Source organism: Hermetia illucens, chromosome 6 (genome assembly GCF_905115235.1).
Source record: "Hermetia illucens chromosome 6, iHerIll2.2.curated.20191125, whole genome shotgun sequence".
Lineage (NCBI taxonomy): Eukaryota > Metazoa > Arthropoda > Insecta > Diptera > Stratiomyidae > Hermetia > Hermetia illucens.
In genome coordinates, this window is record NC_051854.1 from 69,444,449 (window position 1) to 69,470,927 (window position 26,479).

Sequence of the window (26,479 nt, forward strand, 5' to 3'; positions counted from 1 at the left end):
GGAGGGCATTTTATGTAACCGCGACCAATAACGTGTAGGTGTGGTTGACGCGCTATACCCCAATAAAGGCTCAATGGCAACCATACTAGCTGTGCGTGCAAGTTCCTCAGATAAGATGCAGACAAAACGCTTTTGTCTTTTGTCCAGCTTTTGGTATTCCGACTTATTTATTCTTATTTCTAGAGTAGATGTCTTGTGGGACACAGGTAATCCTCAAAAATTTCCACCTTGGTTAGTCCAGCCCCGAGAGTAAAGGTCTTATTTGAAACTGAAGGTGCCCATGGTATTTAAAGTCCGCATACTAGGGGCAATATCTATGGTAGAAACGGAAGACGAGACAGACCCTGGCTGAGATGGAGCGATGGCGCAGGTCAGGACGCCAGACAGCTTTTAGGGATATCGAATTGGTGGACCTCGGCGCAAAACCGGGATGTCTGGAGTTCCTTATTAAGACAGGCCTAGACTGGATACCGGTTGTTGTGCCGTTTTTGATGATGATACTAGGGACAAAGCTCCCCATTAGCTAGGTAACCCTCGGCGAAGGCTGTTCCAGCTTAGCACCTTTTTCATCCCCCGCCAGATCTGCTTACCCCTGACGTATGACTAGCAAACAAACAGATCCTCGTCAGTTGGTTGATCCTGCACGCACCCAAGCACTCTTGGCTCATTCGAAGACGATTTCCAGCGGCCACATTAACCTGAAGCATAATTAGACCATGCCGCCTAGCTATGTACAAATGGAATCGCCGTGTAATGAAATATCCTGAAGCGCCGAGCTTGATGTTTTTGCTAAAAATTAAGAAAATTCGTCTGGAATGTATTGATCCATTTACCATCCAGTCTTGATATTTCAGCGTTAGAATATTGTTTCAAAAAACCTTAGTAACAGATTTGTGCTGACAAAAAAGGGCATGTGAAATCTAGTTTTAGTTTCTTAGTTTTTTTTAAGAAATCAGCGAAGTGAGTTATAATTTGGATAGAACAATGATTCTAGTCTAAATATGGGAAAAGGGAGATCGACAATGGGGAATATTTGGTCCAATCAAATTAATTTTGAATAAAAAAGAAGTCCCGTACTTTTCCCAACGATATAATAATAGTATTATCCGCTTGGTAAAAGCATTAATAATCATTACTAACGTATATTGGGAATTTTTATCTCTTTAAATTTATTTAGCCGGATTTCATTATCCGGTGCAACCACCTACGGAACCAACCTCCTCCAAAAACCATTAGACCGAACACAAATAGGTATAAAATCTAACATATGCCGTGCCAGATATGATGTTTTGACATGTTGAGAGCAAATTGACAATTCGTCAGCAATAACACGTCAAAAGCTGCGGTGAATTATTTTCCTGGTTGCTGGAGGTCTGGAATATCTGCAAAAATGTCCGGTCCCACGCTATACGACATAGACGTGGATGTGTTGTTCGAGCAGCGCAGCATACCGGAAATCGAAGAAGTCCAGAAGAGAGTCCAGTCCGAGATCGAGAAGAAACGGGAGGAGTTGCGGACGATGGTTGGGTAAGAGCCGGCAAAGTTTTCTTATCAGTTCCGTTTCTAATGCCGCGTTTAATCAACAGCGAACGATATCGGGACCTTCTCAAAGCGGCCGACACCATTGCCGGCATGAAAGACACATCCGCCACTCTCATCACGCAAATACAAAACATCACGACGAATTGCACAAGCCTCAACGAGAAGCAACTTCTGGGATTTCAGACGAAACCGAAGCAACCTCTAGTCCCCGACCGCGAACTCCACTCATACTATTCCACCGTTTTCCAGATAAAACTGCTCACCAGCTTGCCGGAGATGATTTGGTCGCGAATTGACGAGGAACAGTTCTTTCTGGCCACGCAATTGTTCATTTTGTCGCGGCACATCAGCACCGGACTCCATTTGGATGTGGGCAATAAAGTCATCAAGCATTTTCCGGTTGCGAAGAAGCAGTGGGAGACCTTGAAGCCGTTCTTCTTTACAATCAAGCAGAACGCCCTCTGTGCATTGGAGAAGGATACACTGACGCCGGAAGCAGCCACAGATTGCCTACTCAGCTTGTTTCTACTTGAACAGTCGTCGATGGACGGAATATTGACGACTTTCTTGCAAATTAGAGCGAAGTCCTATTTGGCCGCGCTTTCAAGCGATAAATCCGCTCAACGACGAGTAAAGGATCGGATTTTGTCCAGCTTGGAAGTTCTGAATTCGTCGGTTCTGCTGATTTTCAAGTGTTTCATTGGTAAGTGGTTTAGTCGACTTCCCCTCGCTTTGGCAAGATTAACTGTTTTTCTTTTGTAAAAATTGGCAGATTCAGGGAACGGGAAAGGACTGGTCGTCGAGAAACTGGAGGAGTTGGCGAGCGATAAAGCCGAGCCCACGATTTCCTTGATGGACTTGGACGAAATGGACATGATGTACGATTTGCCGGATATCATTGCTAAATTTAAGTAAGTTCAACTTAATATTTGCAAGTTTAGGCCCAAGAAATGTTTTTAAAGATATCGGACCCATTACTTAGTACAATTTGATAATTTCCATTGATCTTCCCCATCTACAGGGTGAGGCAATTGAACTGCGACCAACTTCAATCTGCTATAATTTCCAAACTGTTCATGACAGCGCTGCTATAATTTTGCCTCATGACAGATACACAAGCATCGCTTCGTCGGGAATGGGCCAAAATACTACAGAATCACTTGAGGGCAGCATGTGATGCTTTCATGTGCCGTCTCAATGCCATTATTCGGCCGAAGGGGGACATATCGAAAATTGCTAATGCATTAGGTTGTTGTTTAGGATCTGCGGGATCCTAAGTCCCCATTCACGTGATGGTGGACCGGACTAAGTGAGGAGCAACTTACTCCCACGTTTTTTAGTCCATGGATCCCTAGTTTGGAGCGTAGCACCCCAAGCATTAAAAATTGAAAAAATCAAAAATGACTGACGGTTTCGTCATTCGTCCGGTCCACCATCACGTGGATGGGGACTTAGGATCCCGCAGATCCTAAACAACAACCTAACTTCAGCCTTAGTCTAGCTTAGACTAGAACGACTGGCGTTTTAAGTCCAATATAACTCGCAACCTTGTCGTGTTTTTGCGATGATAAAAGGGAGCGTCTTTCCACCTGTTGGCACTTTCGATCACGCTGCTCCCAGGGCAGAAGTGAGGCAGCGTCTGATGAGTTGCCTCTGCCCTGGACGAAACCGTCAGTCATTTTTGATTTTTTCAATTGCTAATGCATTGCTAAATTTCAAGTAATTCTGATCATGTTTTGCTTTGCCACAGTAGAATTGATTAAAAAATAAAATAATTATAGCGTTTTCAAAAGTTGCAGTTCAATCACCTCATCCTGTAATTGCCGGCGAGAAGCTAAACTCTTGAGAACTCTATAGACTACCAGTCTTTTGTATAGAAACTCACGCCCGAACGTCTACCGCGAAGGTGCTCTTTTTCCTCCCTAGAGATCCACTTCGTACCATATCTTCAACTAAAGTGATATTCGGTCATGGCCCCATAGAAGAAATGAACTTACGAAACAGAGGGAAATTACGCTTTATTCATAATCGTTTTTACCAAGTAGTATGGCGAATCGGATGCCTAGATTTTGGAGCAGGTGTGTGGACGATATCTGAAATCGAGCAATAAACCAAAGTATTTCCTGGTCGATATTGATTCTATAGTCAACTCGCTGAGGCGCGAGGTCGGAATTATCTTTCCGCTACGTCGTTTGCATAACCGAGGAGGAGCGACTTCTCTGTCATGTCGACGTGATCTACATCTCTTTTCTGGCAGCTCATAGAGCAAGGAGCGGTCTTTCATATAATCCCTCAATATCCGCAAGAGATAATTCGGCACGTGGAATAAATTTTCTAATACGTCTATCAGATCTGTCCATCTTACAGGATTTAAGGCATTTCTGACATCAAGCGTTATGAAAAGTATTATCCGTCGAGATCAACAGCTGTGTGCCTGGACTCGATGAACCGCATCCACGAACTTCTTAACATCATCCACTGTGGATCTCTCTACTCTGAACCCGGATTGCTTTGGAGTAAAGTCCCAGGCAGCGCGGATCGCTTCAGCGTGTCTGCTCCTGATGAGCTTTCCCAGCCGCGTCAAGCATACATAGCGATCGGTATACAGACGGCAGCACAAGGTTTCCTTTTCTTTTGTTAATTAGCGTGAGTCCTTCCAGTGGTAAGGAAAAATACTCTCCTTCAAGCAGGCATTGAACGCCCCGACCAGCAAGTCTGGCCGTTGACGTAACACCGATTTGTAAATTTCCGCCGGAATACCATCAGGGCCTAACGTCTTTATGGCGAGAACTGCTTCTTCGAGCTCTTTTATTGTAAAAAGGGGGTAGTCCTCGGCACGTACGGGATGTCTGGAGAATAATGCCCCTACAATGCAGTCCATTTCTTTGGAGATTTGTATGCAGGGTTTCCGCAGAGCCCCGATTTTCCGGGTAACATGTTTATAGCCAAGTCCCCACGGGTCTTAATTTACCTCGTTGATTAGATTCTGCCTGCCGCAAGCTTTGCTTTTATTTATCGCACTGCGGAGTCTGCTTTCTGCTGACCTGTACTCTATGGCGCGTGCCTCATCGCGGGCGTGTAAACATTGTGCTAAATTGTAGAGCGTATGTCGCGGCTGGGGCTGTTCCGGAGAAACACGCTGTCGTTATGAGGTTCATTTACGATAGTGCCAGCTGCGGTGTTCCCATCCCCCAAAGTGCCCTCCATTGCGACTTTGCCTGCTCCAAGATCTTCGTCGAATTTGCTGATGTTCACCCTCGCAACGTTCTACATACAGGGGGAGCGCCAAGTTGGTGCACGCCGTTAAGTAACGTCAACCACTTCAAACGCGATGTATTAACAATCACTTGCTGCGAAGCCTTCCAGGACTCGCCACTCGTCCCCCGACGGTGCCAGAAATTCGAGCGCAAGAGTTATATCGGGAATGCTTTCTTCGCAGCCTGATTACCGGAACGTTGGCCTCAATCCAGTGTTTAAAACTACAAACCCAGTTCTTACCTCCTACCAGGATTCGCCCCTCCGTGCCAGAAACAGCTTTTACCGCCGCAGCGAACTCCGCTAGCAACTCGTGAACGGTTGCGCTCCGGTGCATGCTAATTTCTAGTAGGGATTCTAAAGATTGTACACCGCCTCGTGTCTACAGTGTGTACAACACGCTTACCAGACGTGCCACGATCCATGCAAAGAACGCAATTTTCGCTTTCATTGCAGGCCTTCGCTTGGTGACCTATCTGATTGCATATGCGCAATCCTGTCCTCCTGTCGGGTTCCTTGCAAGTTGCTTACGTGTATCCATAGTCCGGACACCTGTAGCACTTAGTAGAGGTTATCCGCATTCGTACCCTGCATATTACCCATCCAATTCGCTTTCCGCTCTATTGCCTTTACCACTTCAACTTTTTCTGTGAGGAAGCCAAGATCTCGGATTTCTAGAGAGCACATAGGCTCTAGACTTGACTGCTTCGCAGAACTTACTGTTGCTAGTCGGCTTCGGGCTTGGTTGTACGAACGGATCGTTTTTTTGTAGGGAAGACGCAGACAGCGGATTTCACTGAAGACTTCTGCAAATGTCCTGCCTTCCATCGGTTTAATGAGCAGAGCTGACCGTCTAGTCCCTCTTCGTTTCCTTGTCTTTTCTACTATTGATTTTCGGTTTTGTAGCCTCCTTGTTTTTAGACAGATGGACCTCTGGCGGCGTAAGGAGGTTTTCCTTTCTGTCCTTTGCTTTCTGTTTTTGGGCCCTAGAAACTACTTGGATAAAGACTCCTTCAGGCCCGTATGTAAATTTCACCAACGCATCATGTGTAAGGGAACGGCCCGCAATGGTCAGGAACGGCTACACACTCGGGGACAAAGCCCCTATTCCAGTTCCCTAAGGCCTGACCTACGCTTACGATTACGATCCCGGAACTCATGGACGGATCAACGCTCGCTTGGAGTAACGCGGTCTACTAACACTGGTTCAATGTACATTACCCAGCCAGGTTCCCGAATGGGCTGTTCCTGATATACCATGGCAGAGCTAGGCTCACATCAGCTGTCGATGACTCTGGGAATCCCAGTGCGTCCCAATGTGTACCGGTCATTCATGGTTCGCTGTTTACCGAAAAGCTTCCTTTCAAAATTACATCCAGTGTAGTATCTCATAAGAACTGAGCAATGGTGCTTTCTTTTTTTTCTGGAAATTATTTCATTTGAACAATATATAATACACATATATCTGTACAGTAGATCGGAATATCTCAACACGGTATTCCTACAGAACATAGGATTCGTTGAATGTCATTTGTAATTTGGGTAAGCTTGAATATCTGACATTTTGTTCAGAGGTAAGCGCTATGTAATTCAGCTAACGCAGCACGCAAAGGCAAATAACACCTTAGGGTATTCCTGGCATTATAGGAATTGTACAATTAAGTGGAGTTCATCCTGTCTGCTTGTGGATTACAAGAATATTGTAACACAAATTTGAAACAACTTATAAAATTTCATTGCGATTTAAGGAGGACAATCAGTTTGAAAGCAATAGTGAGTGAATTATGTAACGTCTACAATACCTTCAAGCTGTTTCTTGGAAAGTAACTGCAAAGAAATGAAGCCAGGGTTGAGAATCTGCCATTTGTATTAGAAATGTGGAAAGCATATGGAAGTTTAAATTGTTCAGCATTGCGCTGAACTACGTTTTGTTCAAATGAAAGTGACGCGGTTTTTTCAAGCAATTTATTGCTTGTATGTTCTACCACTTTGATCAAAATGTTCGCAGAATTTATTCAGAAAAATTAAATTACAAAATCAATATGGTTTTGTGTAAAACAAAACTATATTAAAGTCGGTTTACTGTCTGTTGCCTTACCTGTCTGTCTTCTTAGAAAGACACCGCAGTGCCAGGTTGCAGCGGTGTGTGTGCACCCACTAAACCAACCCCCACTTTCTCTTTCTTCCTTCTCTGCAGGATAGTCGCAAACCATTATTGCGCGGTGTGTCTGCGCTTTAAGCGATCAAACATTCCGCTCCTGGGGCCCTCCTTGCGCGTTCCGCTTCTTTAAGTTCGGCTTGTATCCTTTTGATTGCAGAGTTTACCGCGCACCAACTGACGATATTCTGAGGTCTTATGCTGATTATAAAAAAATTTTCCAGGCTTTCAGTATAACAAAGCATGCCCAGGGCATCGGGTGTACAACCTCATTCAGGGTAAAAGGGTGAATCATCCAATCGGAATCGTACAGATAGTTCCTGTAACCACCTTGCCCTGACAAGAATTGAGCCAGGTGAGGTGGTGTCGTCGCTGAATCCTCTCCTCCTCAATAAACGGAATCAGAGTGTGGGTCCAACTGCATGTCACCCTAGCGTTGTTGTTACTTTTCCAACCACTCCTGGTTTTTCGGTATTCTGCATTCTTTTCAATTAGATTCATTTTCCTTTTCTTATACAGACCAGAATGTCCATTGGAATTACTCTCGCAATGACGCATGCTGTTTGGCCTGAGATTATCCTGAAAGCCACCCATAACACGAAATAAGCGGTAAATTATGTTTACCCTCCTCCGATTGCTCTCACACGTTAGTGCTTCTTCCCAGACCGGTGCCGCCTATAATAGGGTAGAGCGAACTACTCTGGCCCCAAGTAATCTGCGGCTGTATCTTCGACCTCGAATGTTAAGCATCATCCACGCTAACGATACACTGATGTTTGCTGCTTTCTCAAAGACATAGCCCATGTGTCCCTTGAAACTGATCTCCGTGTCAAACATCAACCAAAGGGATTTGGTAACCGGCTTTAAAGTGATGATGTGACCGTCTACCCGAGTGCTAAACGTATTTCTTTTCTTACGGTTTCTTACGGTTCTTACGGTCAAGCTGAAGCTGATATTTTCGCTAACATCTATTCAACATCTTCAGGTTACTTTGCGACGATAACCACAGCTAGATCATTTGGAAAACCGATTACTGTGGTCTCCTTTGGCACACAAATGTCAAGGACCTCAGTGTACATTACGTTCGACAGAAGAGGACCCAACGCTGAACCCTGTGATACTCCGACTGTGATGGTGTGATGCAGGTACCCTGCCAGTTAGGGTGCCAGAACTACTTACTCAGGCACCTCGGGGATATCTCTCCCCGTATCGTGAGCGACCCGTTAACGTTGGTGACCCCTGAGGGATCAGAGAAGGCAATAAAAGGAACACATCAGTACTTCCTACATCAACCCTTTTCTCTTATCACACTTCTCAATCGATGCGTCAGCGAAGAAACCTAACTGCAGTAGCTCACTGACATTTTGCTCCATTTCTACTGTAAACGCTCTTCAAACTGAGTGCAGTTTGCGGCTCAGGAAATGGCATACGTTCTCTATATGATTCAAATACGAACTGTCGCATGACCGAGCGGAATGCTTGGCATCGTTGTTTTGATTGAGCCAGAACGCCTCTTTGTAGTGGCATTTTCCCCGCGCTCTATAAATTATATTTTTAGAACTCAATATATGATGCAGAAATCATTTTTTCTTCGATGAAATGCAAAATCCCAATGCCACTAGCAGCGAAACTTCCCCACAAAAGCCCTTCTTCCACCATGTATCACCGACGCAGGCAAATCTATCTTTTCTAGTGCTGAATTTGGTTGACGCTGAGATCGCACTTTTTGTTTTCCGTCAGAATCGAAAATATCGAATCTACATTCGTTGCTGAACATGCATCCATCTTGCGTGTGTGTGGTTGTGGATGTGTGTGTTTGGGGTGAGGGGGGAGCTTTTTACAGCCTTTGAGCACTCAGACCGTGGTGGCCCATCATTCTCAACTCCTCCATCTAACGGAATATCTCGGATTCGTTTAATTATCGCGGAATTTCCGTTAGTGGATGTGATGCTATCCGTTGTAACTAGAGCACATCAGCACCAAAGATTTTATGTCTGATGCGTCCATAGCTGGGGCATTCACATCGAAAATGCTTCGTGGATTCCGCTTCTTCTGTTGGTTCCGCTCCCGGCATAGGGGAGATTGAACCCTCTTTTGCTAAGACATTCCCTCTACACCACAGTGACTAGGTACCCAGAGTATTTCCGCCGTATTGAATCTAGAAAATTGAAACGGTTTCTGCATTCCTGAATGATTTTCGAAGTGATCAAAGAACTATTTAACGCCATCAGTGCAGCTTGGCTATCGTTGCAGATTGCGATGCGCCTGCCTTTCAACCGCTCGTGAATCATCGAGTTTGATGCCCAGGATCGCACATACTTCAGTTTGAAAAATTGTTGCATATTGTCCCAAAGAAAAAGTTTATTTCTTGTTTCTATTTGAGAGGTAGACTCCGGCTTCAGAACCCTGTTCTGCTTTTGAGCCATTGGTGTAGAAGACCATGTATCCCGCCACTTATTCCTGTGGGACTTCTTAGTTTCTGTACGTATCAGGGTAACTTCGTATCTTCTACCAAAGAGATGTATGGGAATCGGACGGCATTGTGAGAACTGGATTCAGTTCTGCCAGTAACTCTTCCAATGCTCTGTGTGGATTAGTCTATGAACTGCTCTCATTGCAGTGCTTTGAATAAATATATTTAAGGGCTGGAAATTGGGTGATGCATTTAGAGCTGCGCCGGATGTCGTAATACCCAGACACACAGTTTTTTGCAGTGCGGCTAGTTTCCGGTGAAAACTTTTCTTTTTCACCTTAACCCACCACACTACAGATGCATAAGTGAACATCGGCCTAATGATAGCAGCGTATATCCACATTGCCACATGAGGCCTAAGTCTTCATGTCGAGGCAAAGGTGGGCGTATCAAAACCGCTTCATGTCTCTGTCGATGTTCATCAAGAAAGCGCCCTCTCACCACTCTTTGTTCTTGTTGTGGACACTGTCGCACGGGACGTCCAACGTCCAGCGCCATATACCCTGCTTTATGCAGATGATGTTTTCCTAGCGTCTCATAACAAAATTGATTTCGAGTAACTTGTCCAAAAACGGAATGATCGCTTAATACAATACGGTCTCAGATTGAATCTAAATAAAACTGAATTTTTGACGACCGATCCCTATGAAACAGGCAATGTCTTTGGTCGATGCTATCAGCCAATGAAGGACTACATTATGAAAATGCTTCATGCATTGGTCCGACCTGAATGAAGTGGCGATCTACGACTGGCGTTGTTTGTGATCGACGTATCAACGAGCGTCTTAAATTTAAAATTTTGCTCGAAGTCGGCCGCTCAGTTGTCCTCTATGAGTGTTGGTCCCAGCCGCCATCTATGGTTTTGAATGTTGGCCGACTATAAAAGACAATCAACGGCATCTTACGGTAATGAAGACGCCTTGATCACATCAGAAATGAGGATCTCTGCGATCGATATGGGGTTGCACCGATCGTGGAAAAATTGCCAGAGAGGCGACTTCGATAGTATGGTCATGTAATTCGCGCTAACGAGAATTCACTTGCCAAGATTGGTCTGAACATTGAAGTCGATGGTAAGCGACCAAAAGGCCGGCCGAAACAACGGTGGGTTGATACGCTGAATGGTGATTTAATGAATGAATGAATGAATGATTTAAAGGCCCCGCGGTTACAGCTAGATCATGCTTTGGTCAAATAAAACTGCGCAACCAATCGCAATGAGCCGGTCCCGTTTATGAGTCAAATGCTAAAGAAAAAAGATTTGGACGCCCCTCGGTAATGTAGACTACTGGCATTTCTCTCCCCCTTTGTTGACGATAAATCTTTGTTAATCGGGACATGTAGATTTTATGGGTAAGTTTAAGCCACACCTCTAATAATCAGCGGATTATCTTTTGTACATATTAGCTATTAGTTCATGGCAGTTCACATGTTCAATAAAAATGCACTGAAAATTCTTCACAGGCCAACATTTGAAATGCCAACAATTACACCGACCATGTTGAAATCTGTGAAAGATACCTGGCTGCAAACCGTTTCGAAGATAATTGAAAATCAACTAAGAAACCTCTTCGATTTGGTTTCGTCAATGAAGACAATCCAAGAAATCAAACACCAATCATCGAAGCTAGAGAAAGATAAAAATTGGTCTGAAATGTGTGAAAAACTGTCGTTACCAGCAAGCTTGGACTTCTATCAGCATTACTATCGTCCATTAATCAACAGTCGAGTGCGCGACATAGTGCGCCAATCGTGGTCCAAAGCCGTTTCTTCTACGCACAACGACATTGAATCTCTCCTAACTAGTTCTTCAATCGCTAAAATATCAGAGAACAACTTGAAAAATTTGTGGAAAGAAAATGTCGGTGACATTCCCGTTAGTTTGAAGCAAGCCCTTCAACAGGACAAAAAGAACAACAAGCTCCTGATGAAATCAAAAGGATTTTGTCCAGAAATCGTAGATATTTGCGCTTCGTTAGATAATCGACTAAAAACGATCTTCTCAGAAGTCAATGTTCTCTTGGAAGAGGATAGCTCCGGACAAACGGATGAAAAGCAGTCAATGGTTAACTTTTTGAAGGATACTAGCGAAGATTGTATATCAGAATTAATAACGGGGATCAAAAGTATGGAATTCGATCGAAAACAGGATACTTGTATTTTGCTGGCGCGACTATTCACAGCTTTTGCGGATTTGTGTCCACACCTGAAGCTCTGCCTTTCCCATACTTATGTCGCGTCGAATTGGGACCGAATTTCAAGCGACAAAAAAAACTATGAGAAATGGAACCGGGTGTGTGCGCTGTTCGATGATGAGGCATTCGCGTTTTGGAAACAATTTTGTGAGACATTTGCAGAAGAAATGGGCCCTGAGCAGATTATTTCGAACAATATTGGAATTGAGACTATTCTGAATGATTTCACGGTAAGTGCTCATCATTTTTATTCTTAATTGTGTGGACCTTTCAAAATCCAGGATACATGTCTCGTAATTTCAGTCATGGGAGAGCATCAATATTGAGGAAAAGGACGATCAGGATAATGCTGTTCAGTCCACGATCCGAGTGCCATCTCAGCCCAGAATATCTGTTCAATTTTACGTTTTCAAATTGATTTACTCCTTGAATAATTCAATTCCTGAAACGCTACCACGACGAGTTCTTCATCATTTGAACTCGATCCTGGCCACGAAAATCTTAGCCTTGTATGGAAAATATATTGAAAACGAATTTGTAGCAACGAATCAGAATGCAGCACTTCAGCTCTACTTCGATTTAAAATTCTTCCAATTAGTATTTCTAGCGCGCGATGATAAGAAAGTCCAAGATGAAATTCAACGGTTAACTAATGCGCTGAAAAACTTTGTAGATCCATTTGACTTTGAGCTTTTCCATTCGTATTTGAATGGTAATGTGAAGAAATGTGCGCAGAGGCTGCAACATGAATTAGGCGTTTTGATTCCTTATCCGGAGAATGTTTCAATTTTGGCGGACCAGAAACCTAGCGCTGGAGCACAGGATCGAGACCCCAACGTTTTGTGCTTAAGCTCGAATGGGGCAGTCTCTACGTGGTTCCCGCTCCTACCGATTATCACCCCTGGAAGTAAGACTGGTACCATGTCGAATGAAGGAGAAAAGGTAGTGTTATTATATTTCCTTTTTTAAATTTAAAATTCGTTATTTCTTTCCCAAATCGATTCAATTGTGATTTATTTTGAATAGGGTGCGAGGCCTTAGAGCATACGTTCAGGTCACATAAGTATGATTTCAAATTAAGTGGGTTTGCTCTGTGATTTTGCGTGACTTTGTTAATTCTAACGTTCACTAATTCATCATTTCAAACCACATGCTATCCAAATATGGTTTCCTCTTTACTAAGCCCATGATTTTTGACTCTTGAATTTAACGCATAATTTGTTTACTAGCTCACCGCGTTTTCTTTTCTTTTATAGTTGCTAATTTAAGTTTCAATCACCTTTGTGAAAATATTGGAACTGCAAAAAGAAACCCAGACATATTACTTTCTTTTCAAAGCTAACTCACTGTGATTAAGAGAAAGAATCAAGTACAGAAATTCGGAATTAAAAATAATTTTCACTATGCCAGCAAATGGTGTTGTTCCCTAGCTTCCCAACTTACAAACTGAGCTTTTACGGATTTCTAAATAATAGACTCCTTTCGCAATTTTCAGGGATCCGGAGCGAAATCGAAAAGACAGTCAGACACGAAGCTAACTTCGTCCCAATCGTCCAGTTCATTAGCTTCTGCTCAACAAACCGCGCAGAATTATGCGAGTAATGTAAGATCCGGGGCTGCGGCATTTTTCGGTGCAATGTCACAAGAATGGTTTCGATAATCGCCCGCTAAAAATATAATCTTTTATTCCATGTTAAGTTATGAAAGCATAACATTTTTAATATTTTGTTTATTTATATGAAATTACACATTCATTCGCTGTAGTTATAATAAAATTTCAATTGTTGAAAGTATCACATGATTTTGAGCAGAATTAATCAATCCAGTTTGTCCTCATTCACACTAAACAGGGAGAAAGCAAACGCTACTTCTTTCCTCCTGTGAAAAAGAAGATTATATTAAAGAGGATATACCTATGTAGATCTTAAGTCAGATTTACCTTTTTTTCCTCCTTTATTGTCTGCTTTCGCACCACCAGCAGGAGCTTTGTTGTCTTTACCTTTGGCTCCGGCAGCTGCGGCTGCGCCACCTCCACCAGCTTTTTTCTAAAACAATGAAGAAATTATGTTATGTAAAGTTAAGTCCAACAAATAATTAATATTGAGTACTCAAATATATTTCAAGAGAAGAACGATTGATACTGAACTTTCTATAAAGGATGCCCTTCAGTAATGGCTCAGACAGTCTGTTCCGGACTGTAGGTTGTTTTCGACTAATAGTCATGAATCAAAGGTTAACTGGACCACAAGTATATTCTCTAACAGTGCCAAGTTCCACGAAATTAGTGTCGAGATAGCAACTTTTCTTAGCCGTTTTGGTTGTATATTATCCACAGGCTTGTTATGTCTGTTAGGCATCGTCAGAAGAGTTCCCTATGCCCTGCTTAAGTTCGCAGTTTCCTTCTTCTAAACAACATTTTTTTCTCATTCATCATTATCATGGTGTAATTGAAAGTTCCAAACGTCCAGCTCATCGCTCCCAACAACTTTTTGGCATTTGGTATATGCCACGGTTCCAGCAAAAGCAGAACCTTTGTTGCTCGCTGTTTCGTTCGCTCAAAACAAGCGAGTTCCCCACTGCAGCTTCATCATCAACAGCGCTACAACTGGTATCTGGTCTAGGTCTCCCTTAATAAGGAATTCCAGGGATACCGGTTTTGCTTCGAGGTCCACCAATTCGATATCCCTAAAAGCTGACGCGTCCTAGCCTTCACCATCGTTCCATCTAAGACAGGTTCTGCCTCGTCTTCTTTTTCTACCATAGATATTGCATTTATAGAATTTTCGGGCTGGGTCATCCTCATCCATACGGATTAAGTGATGCGCCCACCGCAACCTATTGAGCCCGATTTTATCCAGAACCTGACGGCCATGGTATCTTTCATAGATTTCATCGCTATGTAGGATACGGCAACATCCATCTTCATGTAGGGGGCCTAAAATTCTTCGCAGGATTCTTGTCTTGTACAAAAGGTGCTTTGATACAGTTTTCGTAAGCTGAAATAGGTTCTGTTGGCTGCCACCAACCGTACTCGGATTTCATCGTCGTAGCTGTTACCGGTTGTGATTTTCGACCCTAGATAGGAGAAATTATCAACGGTCTCAAACTTGTGGTTTCCTATCTTTATTCTTCCCGCGGTTTGATGTTGTTGGGTGGTTGGTTTTTAGTAATGACGATGCCACCATATATTTTGTCTTGTCATCAGTGATATGAAGCTCAAGATCTTGCGTCGCCTGCTGGATGAAGCAGTTTGTACGTCTCGGGCCGTTTTTCCCATTATCTCGATATCGTCAACATAGGCCAGTAGTTGGGTGGACTTAAAGATGATCATACACCATGCATTTACTTCAGCATCACGACTCATTTTTTCCAGGGCCAGGTTAAAAAGGACGCATCGACGATATCGAATGGTCGCGAGAGTGGTCCTGCTGCTTTATTCTGGCCTCACACATTGGTGCGGTTGCTCCCTGTACTTTTCGCGTTCACAGACCTGTTGGTTCTCTCAGCTTCCTTTTCCCGTCTGCGAAGTCGCTTCTCCGCTCGATGGAGTTCGTGATAAGTCTCTGCGCGTGGCGCTCCTTATAGGTGTTGCGGAGGGCTGTGCTGTGGATGGTTTCATTGTTAACTCTCACCTGATTGTCAAGGGGGGATTTTGGGTCGTGTTATTATTCGAGCTCGGAGCACCATGCCAACGAGATAATGATCTGAGTCTATATTGGCTCCTCTATCTGTTCTGACATTTATCAAGGCTGAGAGGTAGCGGCATTTGATCAGTACCTTACCTGGTGAACTTGGTTAAAAGTAGTCTGGAGAGGCCCACGTTTGTTTGTGGATGGATTTCCGCGCGAACCAGATACTTCTAACAACCATTGCGTGTGATACTGCTATCAGTCCGTTATCATTTGTATTTTTATGTAAGCTAGGAAATTTAGAAATATAAGCCTCATTAACGTTCACGCCCCTACAGAGGACACTGCAGAGTCGGATACCCCTATACGGGGTCCATTTCTACTCGGCTATTAAAATCCCCAAGCATGATTTTGAGGTGATAGGACAGGCTTCGAGGGTTCGTTCTACTGCCTTGTAGAAGGCATCCTTCTCCGACTCTGCAGTGTCCTCTGTACGGGCGTGAACGTTAATGAGGCATAGCCGTTCGCTTATATTCTCAAAGCCGATAACAGCAGGTTTAATTTTTTGGCTGACTAAGAAACCTACCCCGAACACATGATTTACTCTTTTCTAGGAAACCGGTCCCTGTCGAACGCTGTTATCATACATATAGGGCTGATATCCATCTCTGTACAGGGAGCGAAAATGCACAAATCGTTATTCCGTTGTCGTTGCTGGGTTTGTCGTTGTGTATTCAATCCGGTCCGAGACTCGTTTTGTGGCTTCGTAACAGGTTGTTTTCTGCACTGCAGCTTGTTTAATCATCGACTGTACATCCTGTCACCCACAGATGCGGTGTCCTCCTCTGGAGATCATCCCCTTTAATGTAGCTAAGAATTCACCGTTTTGTTTGCTTATGATCTAAGTATGCCAACTCTGCTGGCTACCAAGAACCGTGTGTCAATTCCTTCCTTCATGTTATCAGTTTAGGCTTTTCGCTCTAGATAGCAGAATGATTTAACTTTCCCGAGTTGACCAATGCGTTCCATCGCTGTTTTTGATACTGATAACGATATTTTATCTTCCTTTCGTTGATGCGCAGTTTTACACGTTTTACACGTTTTCGAGTCTAGCGCTCCTGTCCACATGCTCAAATCACGCGTCCATCATGCTTTCGGAACTCAGTCAAGTTAATGTAGGTTCTCTTATATAGCTGCTATTGTTGCGTTTGCCGCACTCCAATTTTTGTTTTGACCTCATTATTCCTTGAGATTATGGGGTTCAATAATTGAGAGCATCGCTCAAACTTCTTCTTTCCTCCACAAATCTCGGACAGCGGAATATAGTATGCCTCGGGTCCTCTGGTGTGGTGACACATTCGGGACAATCAGGAGACTCGTTCACTCGGAGTCGATGGAAGTACTTACCGTAAAGAGCTGCATCAGGTGGTAATTCAACTATTCGTGTTTCCAATCGACCCATTTCTCAATATACGGTATCAGGGTATGGATCCAGCGGTTTCTCTCGGAATTATCCCACCGATACTGCCATTTTCTGCACAGGTCCTTCCTATTGGCTTTTTGGGAATCCACAAACATCTCAGACGGATTTTCTTTCTCTCTCTGGTAGAGGTAGTGCGCCGCATCCGCTAGAAAATCTTAAGGGATCACCATCCCTTTTAGAAGCAGCCTGCGTCTGTATTTTGCCTCCTGATATAAGACAGCGTCCGCACTAGAGATGGACAAGCGTTTGCTGCCTTTCTTCGTGTATGTTTCAAGTGCCCTTACAAGCTTAGCTTGGCATCGGTCATCACATCCAGTATATATCGATTTGATTATATATCCGGACGTTAACGGAATTGCTTTTCGCTAAATTGGTAGTAAGGGTAAATTCTGTCTTTTCATCGGCCAGGTTTGTAAACATGCTTTGATGGCGTGAATGGTTTTACTTCATTAAAGCTCCAGATCTGTTTCACAATAACAGCCACTGCCAGGTCATCTGCAAAAGCTATCAACGTTATCTTCTCTGGTACGTGGAGACCGGTCACCACGTTGTTTCACGGCAAATATGCTTCCCTAGATACGAATATTCCTCCCCTACTGCTCTACGTCAGGTGCTCTTGGAGCGATCTACTTGTCAGCCATCTTGATAGAGTTGGTTCCACTTCATGACGTTTCCAGCAATGCAATTGTCGCCCTTCCTTAATGTGTGGCCGATTTATTGCCACTTCCGTCCAAATTGTTCGTTTGAGATAGTGTCAGGCTAGCGCACTCCGCTGATATGACACAGGCAGGTGTTGACGAAGGCTTAGAGCTTTTGAGTAGCAGTGGAGTTCACTTTCCATGTGCTACTTCCATACACTAACACAAAAAGAACACAAGCACGGAGAACAGAATCTTGCTGTAGAGGTACCTTTATTTCTAAATTTTAGACAAGGCAGCGAAAGCAGATTTAGAGCTGTTAATGCGTTCAATTTGGTGCCACTGTCGCCAGAGACTTCGTTTCCTAGATATACAAATTGATCGACGCCCAAGATGCTATACCCGGTTAATACAAGCAGAGAGAGTGTGATGATCAGTCAGACTGGGAACCTTGGTTTTGCTGGTGCTTATCTTCAGTCAAACTCTACTTGCCTCTCTTTCCAAATCCAGAGCCATTTGGCCAATGTCCATGACCCGGTGAGAGAGCAAATGTATGTGATCACTAGAGTCAAAGTGTTTGAGGAAAGATATGACACTGTTTCACGTCCTCCTATAAGGCAGGATGGAGAACGTCACCGATAACAAGGAGAAATAATATCGGTGACGCCTTGGATCTCAAATTCCTCTAGGATTTTACCTCGATTCAGCACGTGACATTTTGGGTCTTAATATGTCGCTCTGATAATACTTTCTATAATAGTTTTTCCGGAAAGCTCCCCATGCCTAGAGCACGCTACATATACTCCATGTTCACGCTATCGAAAGCTCCTTCGAAAACGATGAAGAACAAGTAAATGGAAGATCTAAGCTGCGCGTGCTCTTCCAAAATTATATGTTGGTAATGAAAGAAGATCAAGAGCAGAAAATTGCCTGCTCTTTGTCGACCGAGCTGATGATGAAATCCGGTTGTTGGCTGCCAACAGAGCCTATTTCAGCTAACAAAAACTGCTCCGCTCGAAACCTCTCACCATAGGGTCAAGGCTCTTACTGAACAAGACAATGATCTTGCCATTCCTAATGTATTCCTCGGAGACTTGGGTTCTTAGCAAGAAAAATTGCGAACTCTTGGCCGCGTTCGAGAGAAGAATCCTCCGAAGAACTTTTGGCCCCCTACATGAGGATGGACGATTCCGTAGCCCACATAACGACGAAATCTATGAACGATACCATGACCGTCCGGTTGTGGACGGCCGAGATGATTTCTCTTCTGTTTGGAGGAACAGCCGGTATTCGCGTGTCATGGTCACTAGCCATTTCATCCACTACAGGCGGAGCTTAACCGTATGTGACGCGGTTAAGAAGCGTGGTGAAGTGGTAAAAGTCAATAGAACCTTCAATACTTTCTCTTCATTAATTTGCGATTCTGTAGCCAGCCAGATCTTGTGACGCCCCTTCTGGACGTGGCTTGTTTTACAACTGAATTAACAGCGGGTTATTCAAGGTACTTGTCGTCCCATCAGTAAGATAGCTCTTCCACTGTTGAGCGACTTTGGGGGTTGCAGCTCTCCAACCCTGATACAAGTGGCGGGCACAACACACAAGCGAGCGTAGGTGACCATCAGATGGTGATCTCTTTCGAGGTTGATGATTGCTCATATAGTGTCGCTCAGTTGAAACCCAAATGACCTTATGGAAAGCTATATGCCCGAACAATGTACCATCATCAGCGATGAAAGCTACAGAAATGCTGGTACAACCTTTGGTGGTGTTTCTTCCGAATTGCTGTGTGAGATTAACACATGGATAGCAATTGCCCCTCGACAGCTCAAAATTTTTCATCACACCCAGTCTTTGGCACATCGCTGACCAGGCACAATTTGAAAGACGACTTACTTGCAAGCCATATTTATTTATTAAAGCATTGATTGTACAAAACGGAAGTCACAGTTGATATATTACTTGCCAAGAAATAACTACTATTTTTCACCCGCTATGTAGCACGTTCAAGGCAAGACGACGTCGATTCATGACGCGCAACAATGGCAGAATAGTTTTGACCAAAGCTTGCGCATCCATCATTCCTTTTATTTCGTTACACAGGGGAAAAGTTTGCAGGTGCAATTTTCAATGAACTCGCCTAACTTAGAAGGCCGACTTTCTTAATAGGTGTTTATCATTTTAACAACTGTCCGATCAATTGTTTCACAACTATTTGGATTTTACAGATATTTAGGAAGATATTTATATTCTGATTGGCATGCAGGATGAAGGTTAGTGCCTAAAAACATAAGCGAAGAAAATTTCGAAATGAAACCTCATTAACGTTCGCGCCCCAACAGAGGAGACAGCAGGGTCGAAGAAGGATGCTTTCTACAAAGCAGTGGAGTGGGCCTTCGAAGCATGTTGCAAGTACGATATTAAAATCATACTTGGAGATTTTGTATTCAAGCGATACACTACTGACTACTGGACTACTGACTATTCAGTTAGCAATATCACATGTTATTGGGTATCTTTGGGATAGAAATGAGGTAACTAACTGGCCCGTGACCCATGCGATTAATATATTGTCGTGTCAGTGTGTCGATGGCGTTTAGATGCTTTTCTTTTGTGTGCTTCCCAATCCTACGGGACAAGACATAAACAGCTGTGCAATGCCACATTTATGTAGCCATGTGGGCATAACCACTTGGGCGCACTACAATGCACTGCATCACATACATGGCACTAACACCAGACTTTATGTGCGGAATTTTTCCTGCGCATTTATCGTCAATGGCCGAGCATGCGCAATGATTTTTCTCCATCAACAATTTCGAACAAAGCGTTGGGAGTTGAATCTCCTTTATGCAGTCTTCTTGTGTGGGCCTCTCCAGACGGGACTACTTTCAAACAAATTGACCACGTATTGATTGAACGCTTCCACTTCATAGCCTTGATGAATGCCATCACGTATAGTTGGGTTAATATAGATTCGGATCACTATCCCGTTGACATAGTACTGCTGGCCACAAGGAGGAAATGTATGCCACAACAACCGCACCCGAAGAATGTTACCATTTATGCGGCCACAAACATACTTGGCCTCCGCCACCGAAAAAGTCGGAAAGACTGGTTCGAAGATAAATATAAACTACCAATAGAATGGAAGAATATTGCATACCGGGCAATGCTGCGCGCTCAGAAACTTATTAGGAACTCCATCGAGTCGGGAAGCGCATTCAAAGGTATAATATAATATAGATATAATATAATAAGTTATATAACAAGTCGGGAAACCGGAAGCAGGACGCTTCAGGCACGAAAGGTTTTGTATATTTCTTAGTATGTGGCATGTAATATATGCATATATTATGTGAGAGAATCCACTTTCGGGTGATATTGGGATTCATAGTCCTGAATTTGCAAAGAAGCGACACGTTTGACGTATTATAACTTTGTTAGTAATAGTGCGATTTACACCAAATTTGGTGAGATTATGCTCTATCTTATACCCTATATTGTTTCATGGTGCTAGCATGAACTTTGTACAGCCAATTACTAAAAATTATAGTAATATACTATTATTAACTTTATTTGTTTAGATATCAGTATGGAAGGTATTTCGGAGCCCAGGCAACATATAGTGGCAACCTCCTGATTTTGTTCAGATTTTTCGGTTGAGTAGTTTCTGAGAATGGCCCCCTTAAAGGAATGATCACTTTAAACCCCCCGCACTCCCCACCTTTCCAACAAAAGTCAAAACCAAGGCCGACTTCGAAAAGTACTAATCGAGACCTTTAATTTGATACCCCACATGAATATATTTGATGAAAAAAAATGTATACCCTCTTTTGCATGTATGGAGACCCCCCCTTAAATTTATCGTAAAATGATGTTACTCGCTGTATGCGTAAGCGTTCACAGTTCCCAGCTTTCTACCAAATTTGGTGTCAATCGCTTTAACCGTCTCCGAAAAAAGTTCGTTTGACGGGTAGATAGCCGGACAGACATAATAAGACATAATAAGATTTGTGTTTACAGAAAACCTTAAAAATGAAGTCCGGGAGAACCAACAAGTCTAGGAACTCGAGAAGTACCGTTGCAACGCGCGGATTTTTCACCAACAAGTCAGCAGGAGGAAGCCTTATACACCGCGATGCTCATCCTGCCGAGCCAAAGAGAGAAATCTGATTTCGGAACAATGGGCTGAATAATTGTTCAACCACCAAAATAGAGATGGAGGTCCCGCCAACTGAAAACGACGGACAAATGCTGTCACCGCCAACCATGGAAGAAACAGTCCCTGCAAACCATCGGTTTAAAAATCATAATTGGTTAAATATAGAGGCGAACAACTTCACCAAGCGGTTCATCAACTGATACTCAAGGTATAGGATGGCGAATCAATGCCCGACGATTGGCAACGGGGAATTATCTATCCTATACATAACAAGTCGGGAAACCGGAAGCTTGACGCTTCAGGTATAAAAGGTTTCGTGTTTCCCTATGTGAGGAGCATAACGTTCTCCATTGGCTGATAGCATTGACCCGAGATATTCAAATCGGTGAGTCCTGGGCAGGTCACTGCCTTTGCCTGAACTGAGCGATTTCAATATCTCGAGGGGCAGGTTACTGTCATTGCCAGAACTCAGCAATTCAAATATCTCGAGTCAATGCTATCAGTCAATGGAGAACTGCGTAATGAAATTGCTTCACGCATTAACGCAATTTGGATAAAGTGGCATTCCACAATTGGTGTTCTTTATGATCGACGTATCAGCAAACGTCTCAAATTTAAAATTTACCTCAATGTCGTCCGTCTGCCGCTCTCTATGTTCAGAGTGTTGGCCGACTATAAAAGACAATGAACGGCGTCTTGCGGTAATGGGGACGAAGATGTGAGACGTTTGATCACGTCAGAAACGAGAATATCCGCGATCGATATGGGTTTGCACCGATCATGGAAAAACTGCAAGAGAGGCGTTTTCGATGGTTCATGTAATTTGCACTAACGAGAATTCATTTACCAAGATTAGTCTGAACATCGAAGTGGATAGTAAACGACCAAAAGGCCGGCCGAAATATCAGGGGCTTTATACGCTGGATGGGGATTTAAGAGCCTTGCGATTACATCCTGACCTGGCATTTGATCAAATAAAATGATGAAACCGATCACGACGGGCCGACCCCGCTTGTGAACGAGACAAAGGCTGAAGAAAAAGAAAAAGATGTAAAAGGAGCGACAAGTGCACGACAGCTCCGTGTCACATAGCTAAAAATTCCATTGCTCTCTACTTTTTAGAAAGTGATTTAAATAAATAATTTGATGGGAACCCCTGTATTGATAATAATCAACCTCATACGCTTCACACTCTGAGTTTAATACTATTAGCAAATGTCAAGAATGTAACCTACATCAAATATAAATAAATCGGGAAACCAGAAGCTGGACGCTTCAGATACGAAAGGTTTAGTGTATTTCTTAGTACGTAGCACGTAATATATCCATATATTATGTGAGAGTATTCACTTTCGGGTGATATTGACATTCATAGTCTTCAATTTTCAACCGAGATACTTGGCTTTGGAATGATGATGTTGAAATGAAGGTCCGTGAAAAGAAACGCCTCTACCACAAATTTCTCGACGATAAAACGCCTGCTAATTGGCAAATTTATAAGAATGCCAACCGGGAAGCAAAGAAAGCGGTCGCTGTCACCCGAGCGAACCATTTCAAAAATCTTTACGATAAACTGGACACTCGGGATGGCGAGAGAGATCTGTACCGACTTGCTAAAAGCCGTGATAAACGCACACAGGATATCGAACACTTCTGTTGTGTTAATGACAAGAACGGTACTTTGCTTACTGATCGTCGAGCCGCGACGGATAGATGGCGAGAATACTTCGAGCAGATTTCAACTGAAGAATTTGCTCATCCTCCACTTCCACAATCATTGCCGACATTTGGAGCAGTTCCACCAGTCAGCGCAACTGAAGTCGAGGAGGCAATAAAACAAATGAAATCGGGGAAAGCAACAGGACCTGACGACATCGCATCTGAGGTCTGGAAAGCAAAGAGCTGGGACCCAACACCGTGGCTGAGTGAATTCTTTAACCGGGTTATTCAGGAAGGAAGAACACCATCTGACTGGCAAGAAAGTACCACTGTTCCAATATGGAAAAAGAAAGGTAGTCCAGCAGAATGTTCAAATTACCGTCCGATCCGGTTACTTTCCCATACCATGAAGATTTTTGAACGCATTCTTGACAACCGTATTCGCGAAATCGTTGAAATAACCGTGAATCAAGCTGGATTTGTCAAGAACTGCGGAACTACTGACGCAATACACGCTGCGCGGTTACTCATGGAGAAACACCGTGAGAAGCATCGCCCTCTTTACATTGCCTTTCTGGATCTAGAGAAAGCGTTTGACCGTGTACCACACGAACTCATCTGGTATGCTTTACGACAACACTTCGTGCCAGAAGAACTCGTGCGCTGGGTTCAATTGCTCTACCACGATCCGAAAAGTAAAGTTCGAAGTATGGCGGGTGTATCAAAACCGCTTCGTGTCTCTGTTGGAGTTCATCAAGGAAGTGCCCTCTCACCACTCCTCTTTGTCCTTGTTATGGACACCGTCACACGGGATATCCAACGTCCAGCGCCCTACACACTGCTTTATGCAGATGATGTTTTCCTAGCATCTGATAGCAAAAATGATCTCCAGCAACTTGTTCAAAAATGGAATGATCGCCTCATGCAACACGGTCTCAGATTGAATTTAAACAAAACTGAATTTTTGACGACCGATCCCCATGAAACAGGCACAATCACTGTCAGCGGCAGTGATCTGCCCAGATCTGAGCGATTTAAATACCTCGGGTCAACGCTATCAGCCAATGGAGAGCTGCGTTGTGAAATTGCTTCACGCATTAACGCAACCTGGATGAAGTGGCGTTCCACAACTGGTGTCCTTTGTGATCGACGTATCAACGAACGTCTCAAATCTAAAATTTACCGCAATGTTGTCCGTCCAGTCGCTCTCTATGGTTCTGAGTGTTGGCCGACCATAAAAGACAATGAACGGCGTCTCGCGGTAATGGAGACGAAGATGCTACGTTGGACTAGTGGCGTCACACGTTTAGATCACATCCGAAACGAGGATATCCGCGATCGTTATGGGGTTGCACCGATCGTGGAAAAGTTGCGAGAGAGACGTCTTCGATGGTATGGTCACGCAATTCGTGCAAACGAGAATTCACTTGCAAAGATTGGTCTGAACATCGAAGTCGATGGTAAACGACCAAAAGGCAGACCTAAGCAACGGTGGCTTGATACGCTGGATGGGGATTTGAAAGCCTCGAGATTGCACCCAGATCAGGCATTTGATAGAGCCAAATGGCGAAGCCGATCACGACGAGCCGACCCCGCTTGTGAACGGGACAAAGGCTGAAGAAAAAGAAGAATTTTCAAAGAAGTAACAAATTTGAGGTATTATAACTTTGTTAGTAATAGTGCAATTTCCACCAAACTTGGTAAGATCATGCTCTATACTATAGCCTATATCACTGCAAAATTTCATGGTACTAGGATGAACTTAAGTGGGGTTTCTAACCAATTACAAAAAATTGTAGTAATATACAATTATTAACTTTATTTAAACAGATATCGGCATGGAAGGTATTTCGGAGGCCAGGCACTATATAGTGGCAGGCTCCTGATTTTTTTTCAGATTTTTCGGTTTGGTAGTTTCTGAGAATTCCCCTTCCCCTTAAAGAAGTGATCACTTTCAACCACCTGCGCTCCCCACCCTTCCAACGAATGTCAAAACTAAGATCGGCTTTGAAAAGTATAATACTAATCAAGACCTTTAATTTGATACCCCACATGACTATATTTGATGAAAAAAAATTTTACACCTTCCTTTTGCATGTATGGGGACCCCCCCTTAAATTCAACGTAAAAGGATGTAATTCACTGTATACGTGAGCGTTCACAGTTCCCACCTTTCTACCAAATTTGGTGTCAATCGCTATAACTGTCTCCTAGAAAAATGCGTGTGACGGACAGACAGACAGACAGACTGTAAACCGATTTTAATAAGATTTTGTGTTTACAATCTATCAGTTTTCCCAATTATGTAGCGCAGATGGAATTGGAAAAGTGTAAAACTTCTAAGTGATTATTGTGACCATTTTCAATTTGATTCGCCTGAATAATTTCAGATAGAATACCATATTACTACCTCACTTGGAATTAATTCTATTTTGAATTGCTGATAGTGAAATTGCCTTAGTCAATTTGTGGAGACAGAAACCACCTAGGGGTGATAAGCTATTGAAATCAAGAACATTTCCAGGAATTATAACATAGTAGCCATATTCGGTATATCCATGGAGAGTGTCCTTCTACGAGCTCTCACTCTGGGCCTTCCGGGTGCATTGTCCTCTCAACCATCCAAGGAAGGCAAATCATCTACCACAAGCTTCATCTCAAAATTAACACAGAGTACAAAACTGCATTTCTGATGAGAAAAGTTACATAACCGACTGGCTTAGATAAAACGAACTATCCTTCCAATAACTGTTTCGATAAATTCAAAAATTAGATTCGTTCGGAAAATAGTATCAAATTCAGTGAGGCTTTCCCAACCTGCAGCTCACCGCTTCATACTACGATTTGCCTCAAGGTCACTGCATTTTCCGATGAACGTGTGAGGGAATACTTAGCGCTTTCAAGAAGCTCCATTTATTTGCGACACATTCAGTAGATATAATTGAACAACTAGCACTTCTCAATTAATTTGATTTTATCAATTAAATGATTTGTGATGGCACTTACGTCGGTTTGACCACCTCCACTTTTCCCTTTGCCCATATTGCGTCGCTCGGTTACTTTCACTTATGCAGGAATCTGTGCTCAGTGTTCACTGAATGAATTATATTCAATCACTAAAATTAAGGTTGGCGATTTTAGTTTGCTGCGCGAAATCTACGCTTATTTTAGATACTCGTACGTGCGAGTTTGTGTCCAACAATCCAAGAATATTAGGTTTGCTCTTGAATTGGTTTCAATGTCGCGTTAGTGTGAAGCGAACTGCATACTAGGGAAGCGATTTGT

At 43.2% G+C, this 26,479-nt stretch overlaps 1 protein-coding gene and 1 long non-coding RNA gene across 3 annotated transcripts; one reads left to right on the forward strand and one right to left on the reverse strand.

The window, feature by feature from the left end:
* The first annotated feature begins 1,302 nt into the window (after positions 1-1,302).
* Positions 1,303-13,416, forward strand: LOC119659030 (conserved oligomeric Golgi complex subunit 1). 2 transcript variants are annotated; one of them, XM_038066926.1, is made up of 7 exons: positions 1,303-1,527; positions 1,587-2,245; positions 2,315-2,453; positions 10,893-11,853; positions 11,927-12,565; positions 12,650-12,686; positions 13,119-13,257. In XM_038066926.1, the coding sequence occupies exons 1-6, from the start codon at positions 1,391-1,393 to the stop codon at positions 12,662-12,664; spliced, it is 2,550 nt and encodes an 849-aa protein (XP_037922854.1). In that variant the 5' UTR covers positions 1,303-1,390; the 3' UTR covers positions 12,665-12,686; positions 13,119-13,257. The 2 variants fall into 2 exon arrangements, with proteins under 2 accessions (XP_037922854.1, XP_037922853.1); XM_038066925.1 differs by lacking the exon at positions 12,650-12,686 and having other exon boundaries at positions 13,119-13,416.
* Positions 13,337-26,479, reverse strand: LOC119659032. The gene is made up of 3 exons (XR_005250315.1): positions 26,201-26,479; positions 13,563-13,668; positions 13,337-13,501 (listed from the first exon to the last, which is right to left on the reverse strand). It is a non-coding gene; the product is annotated as an uncharacterized LOC119659032 (long non-coding RNA).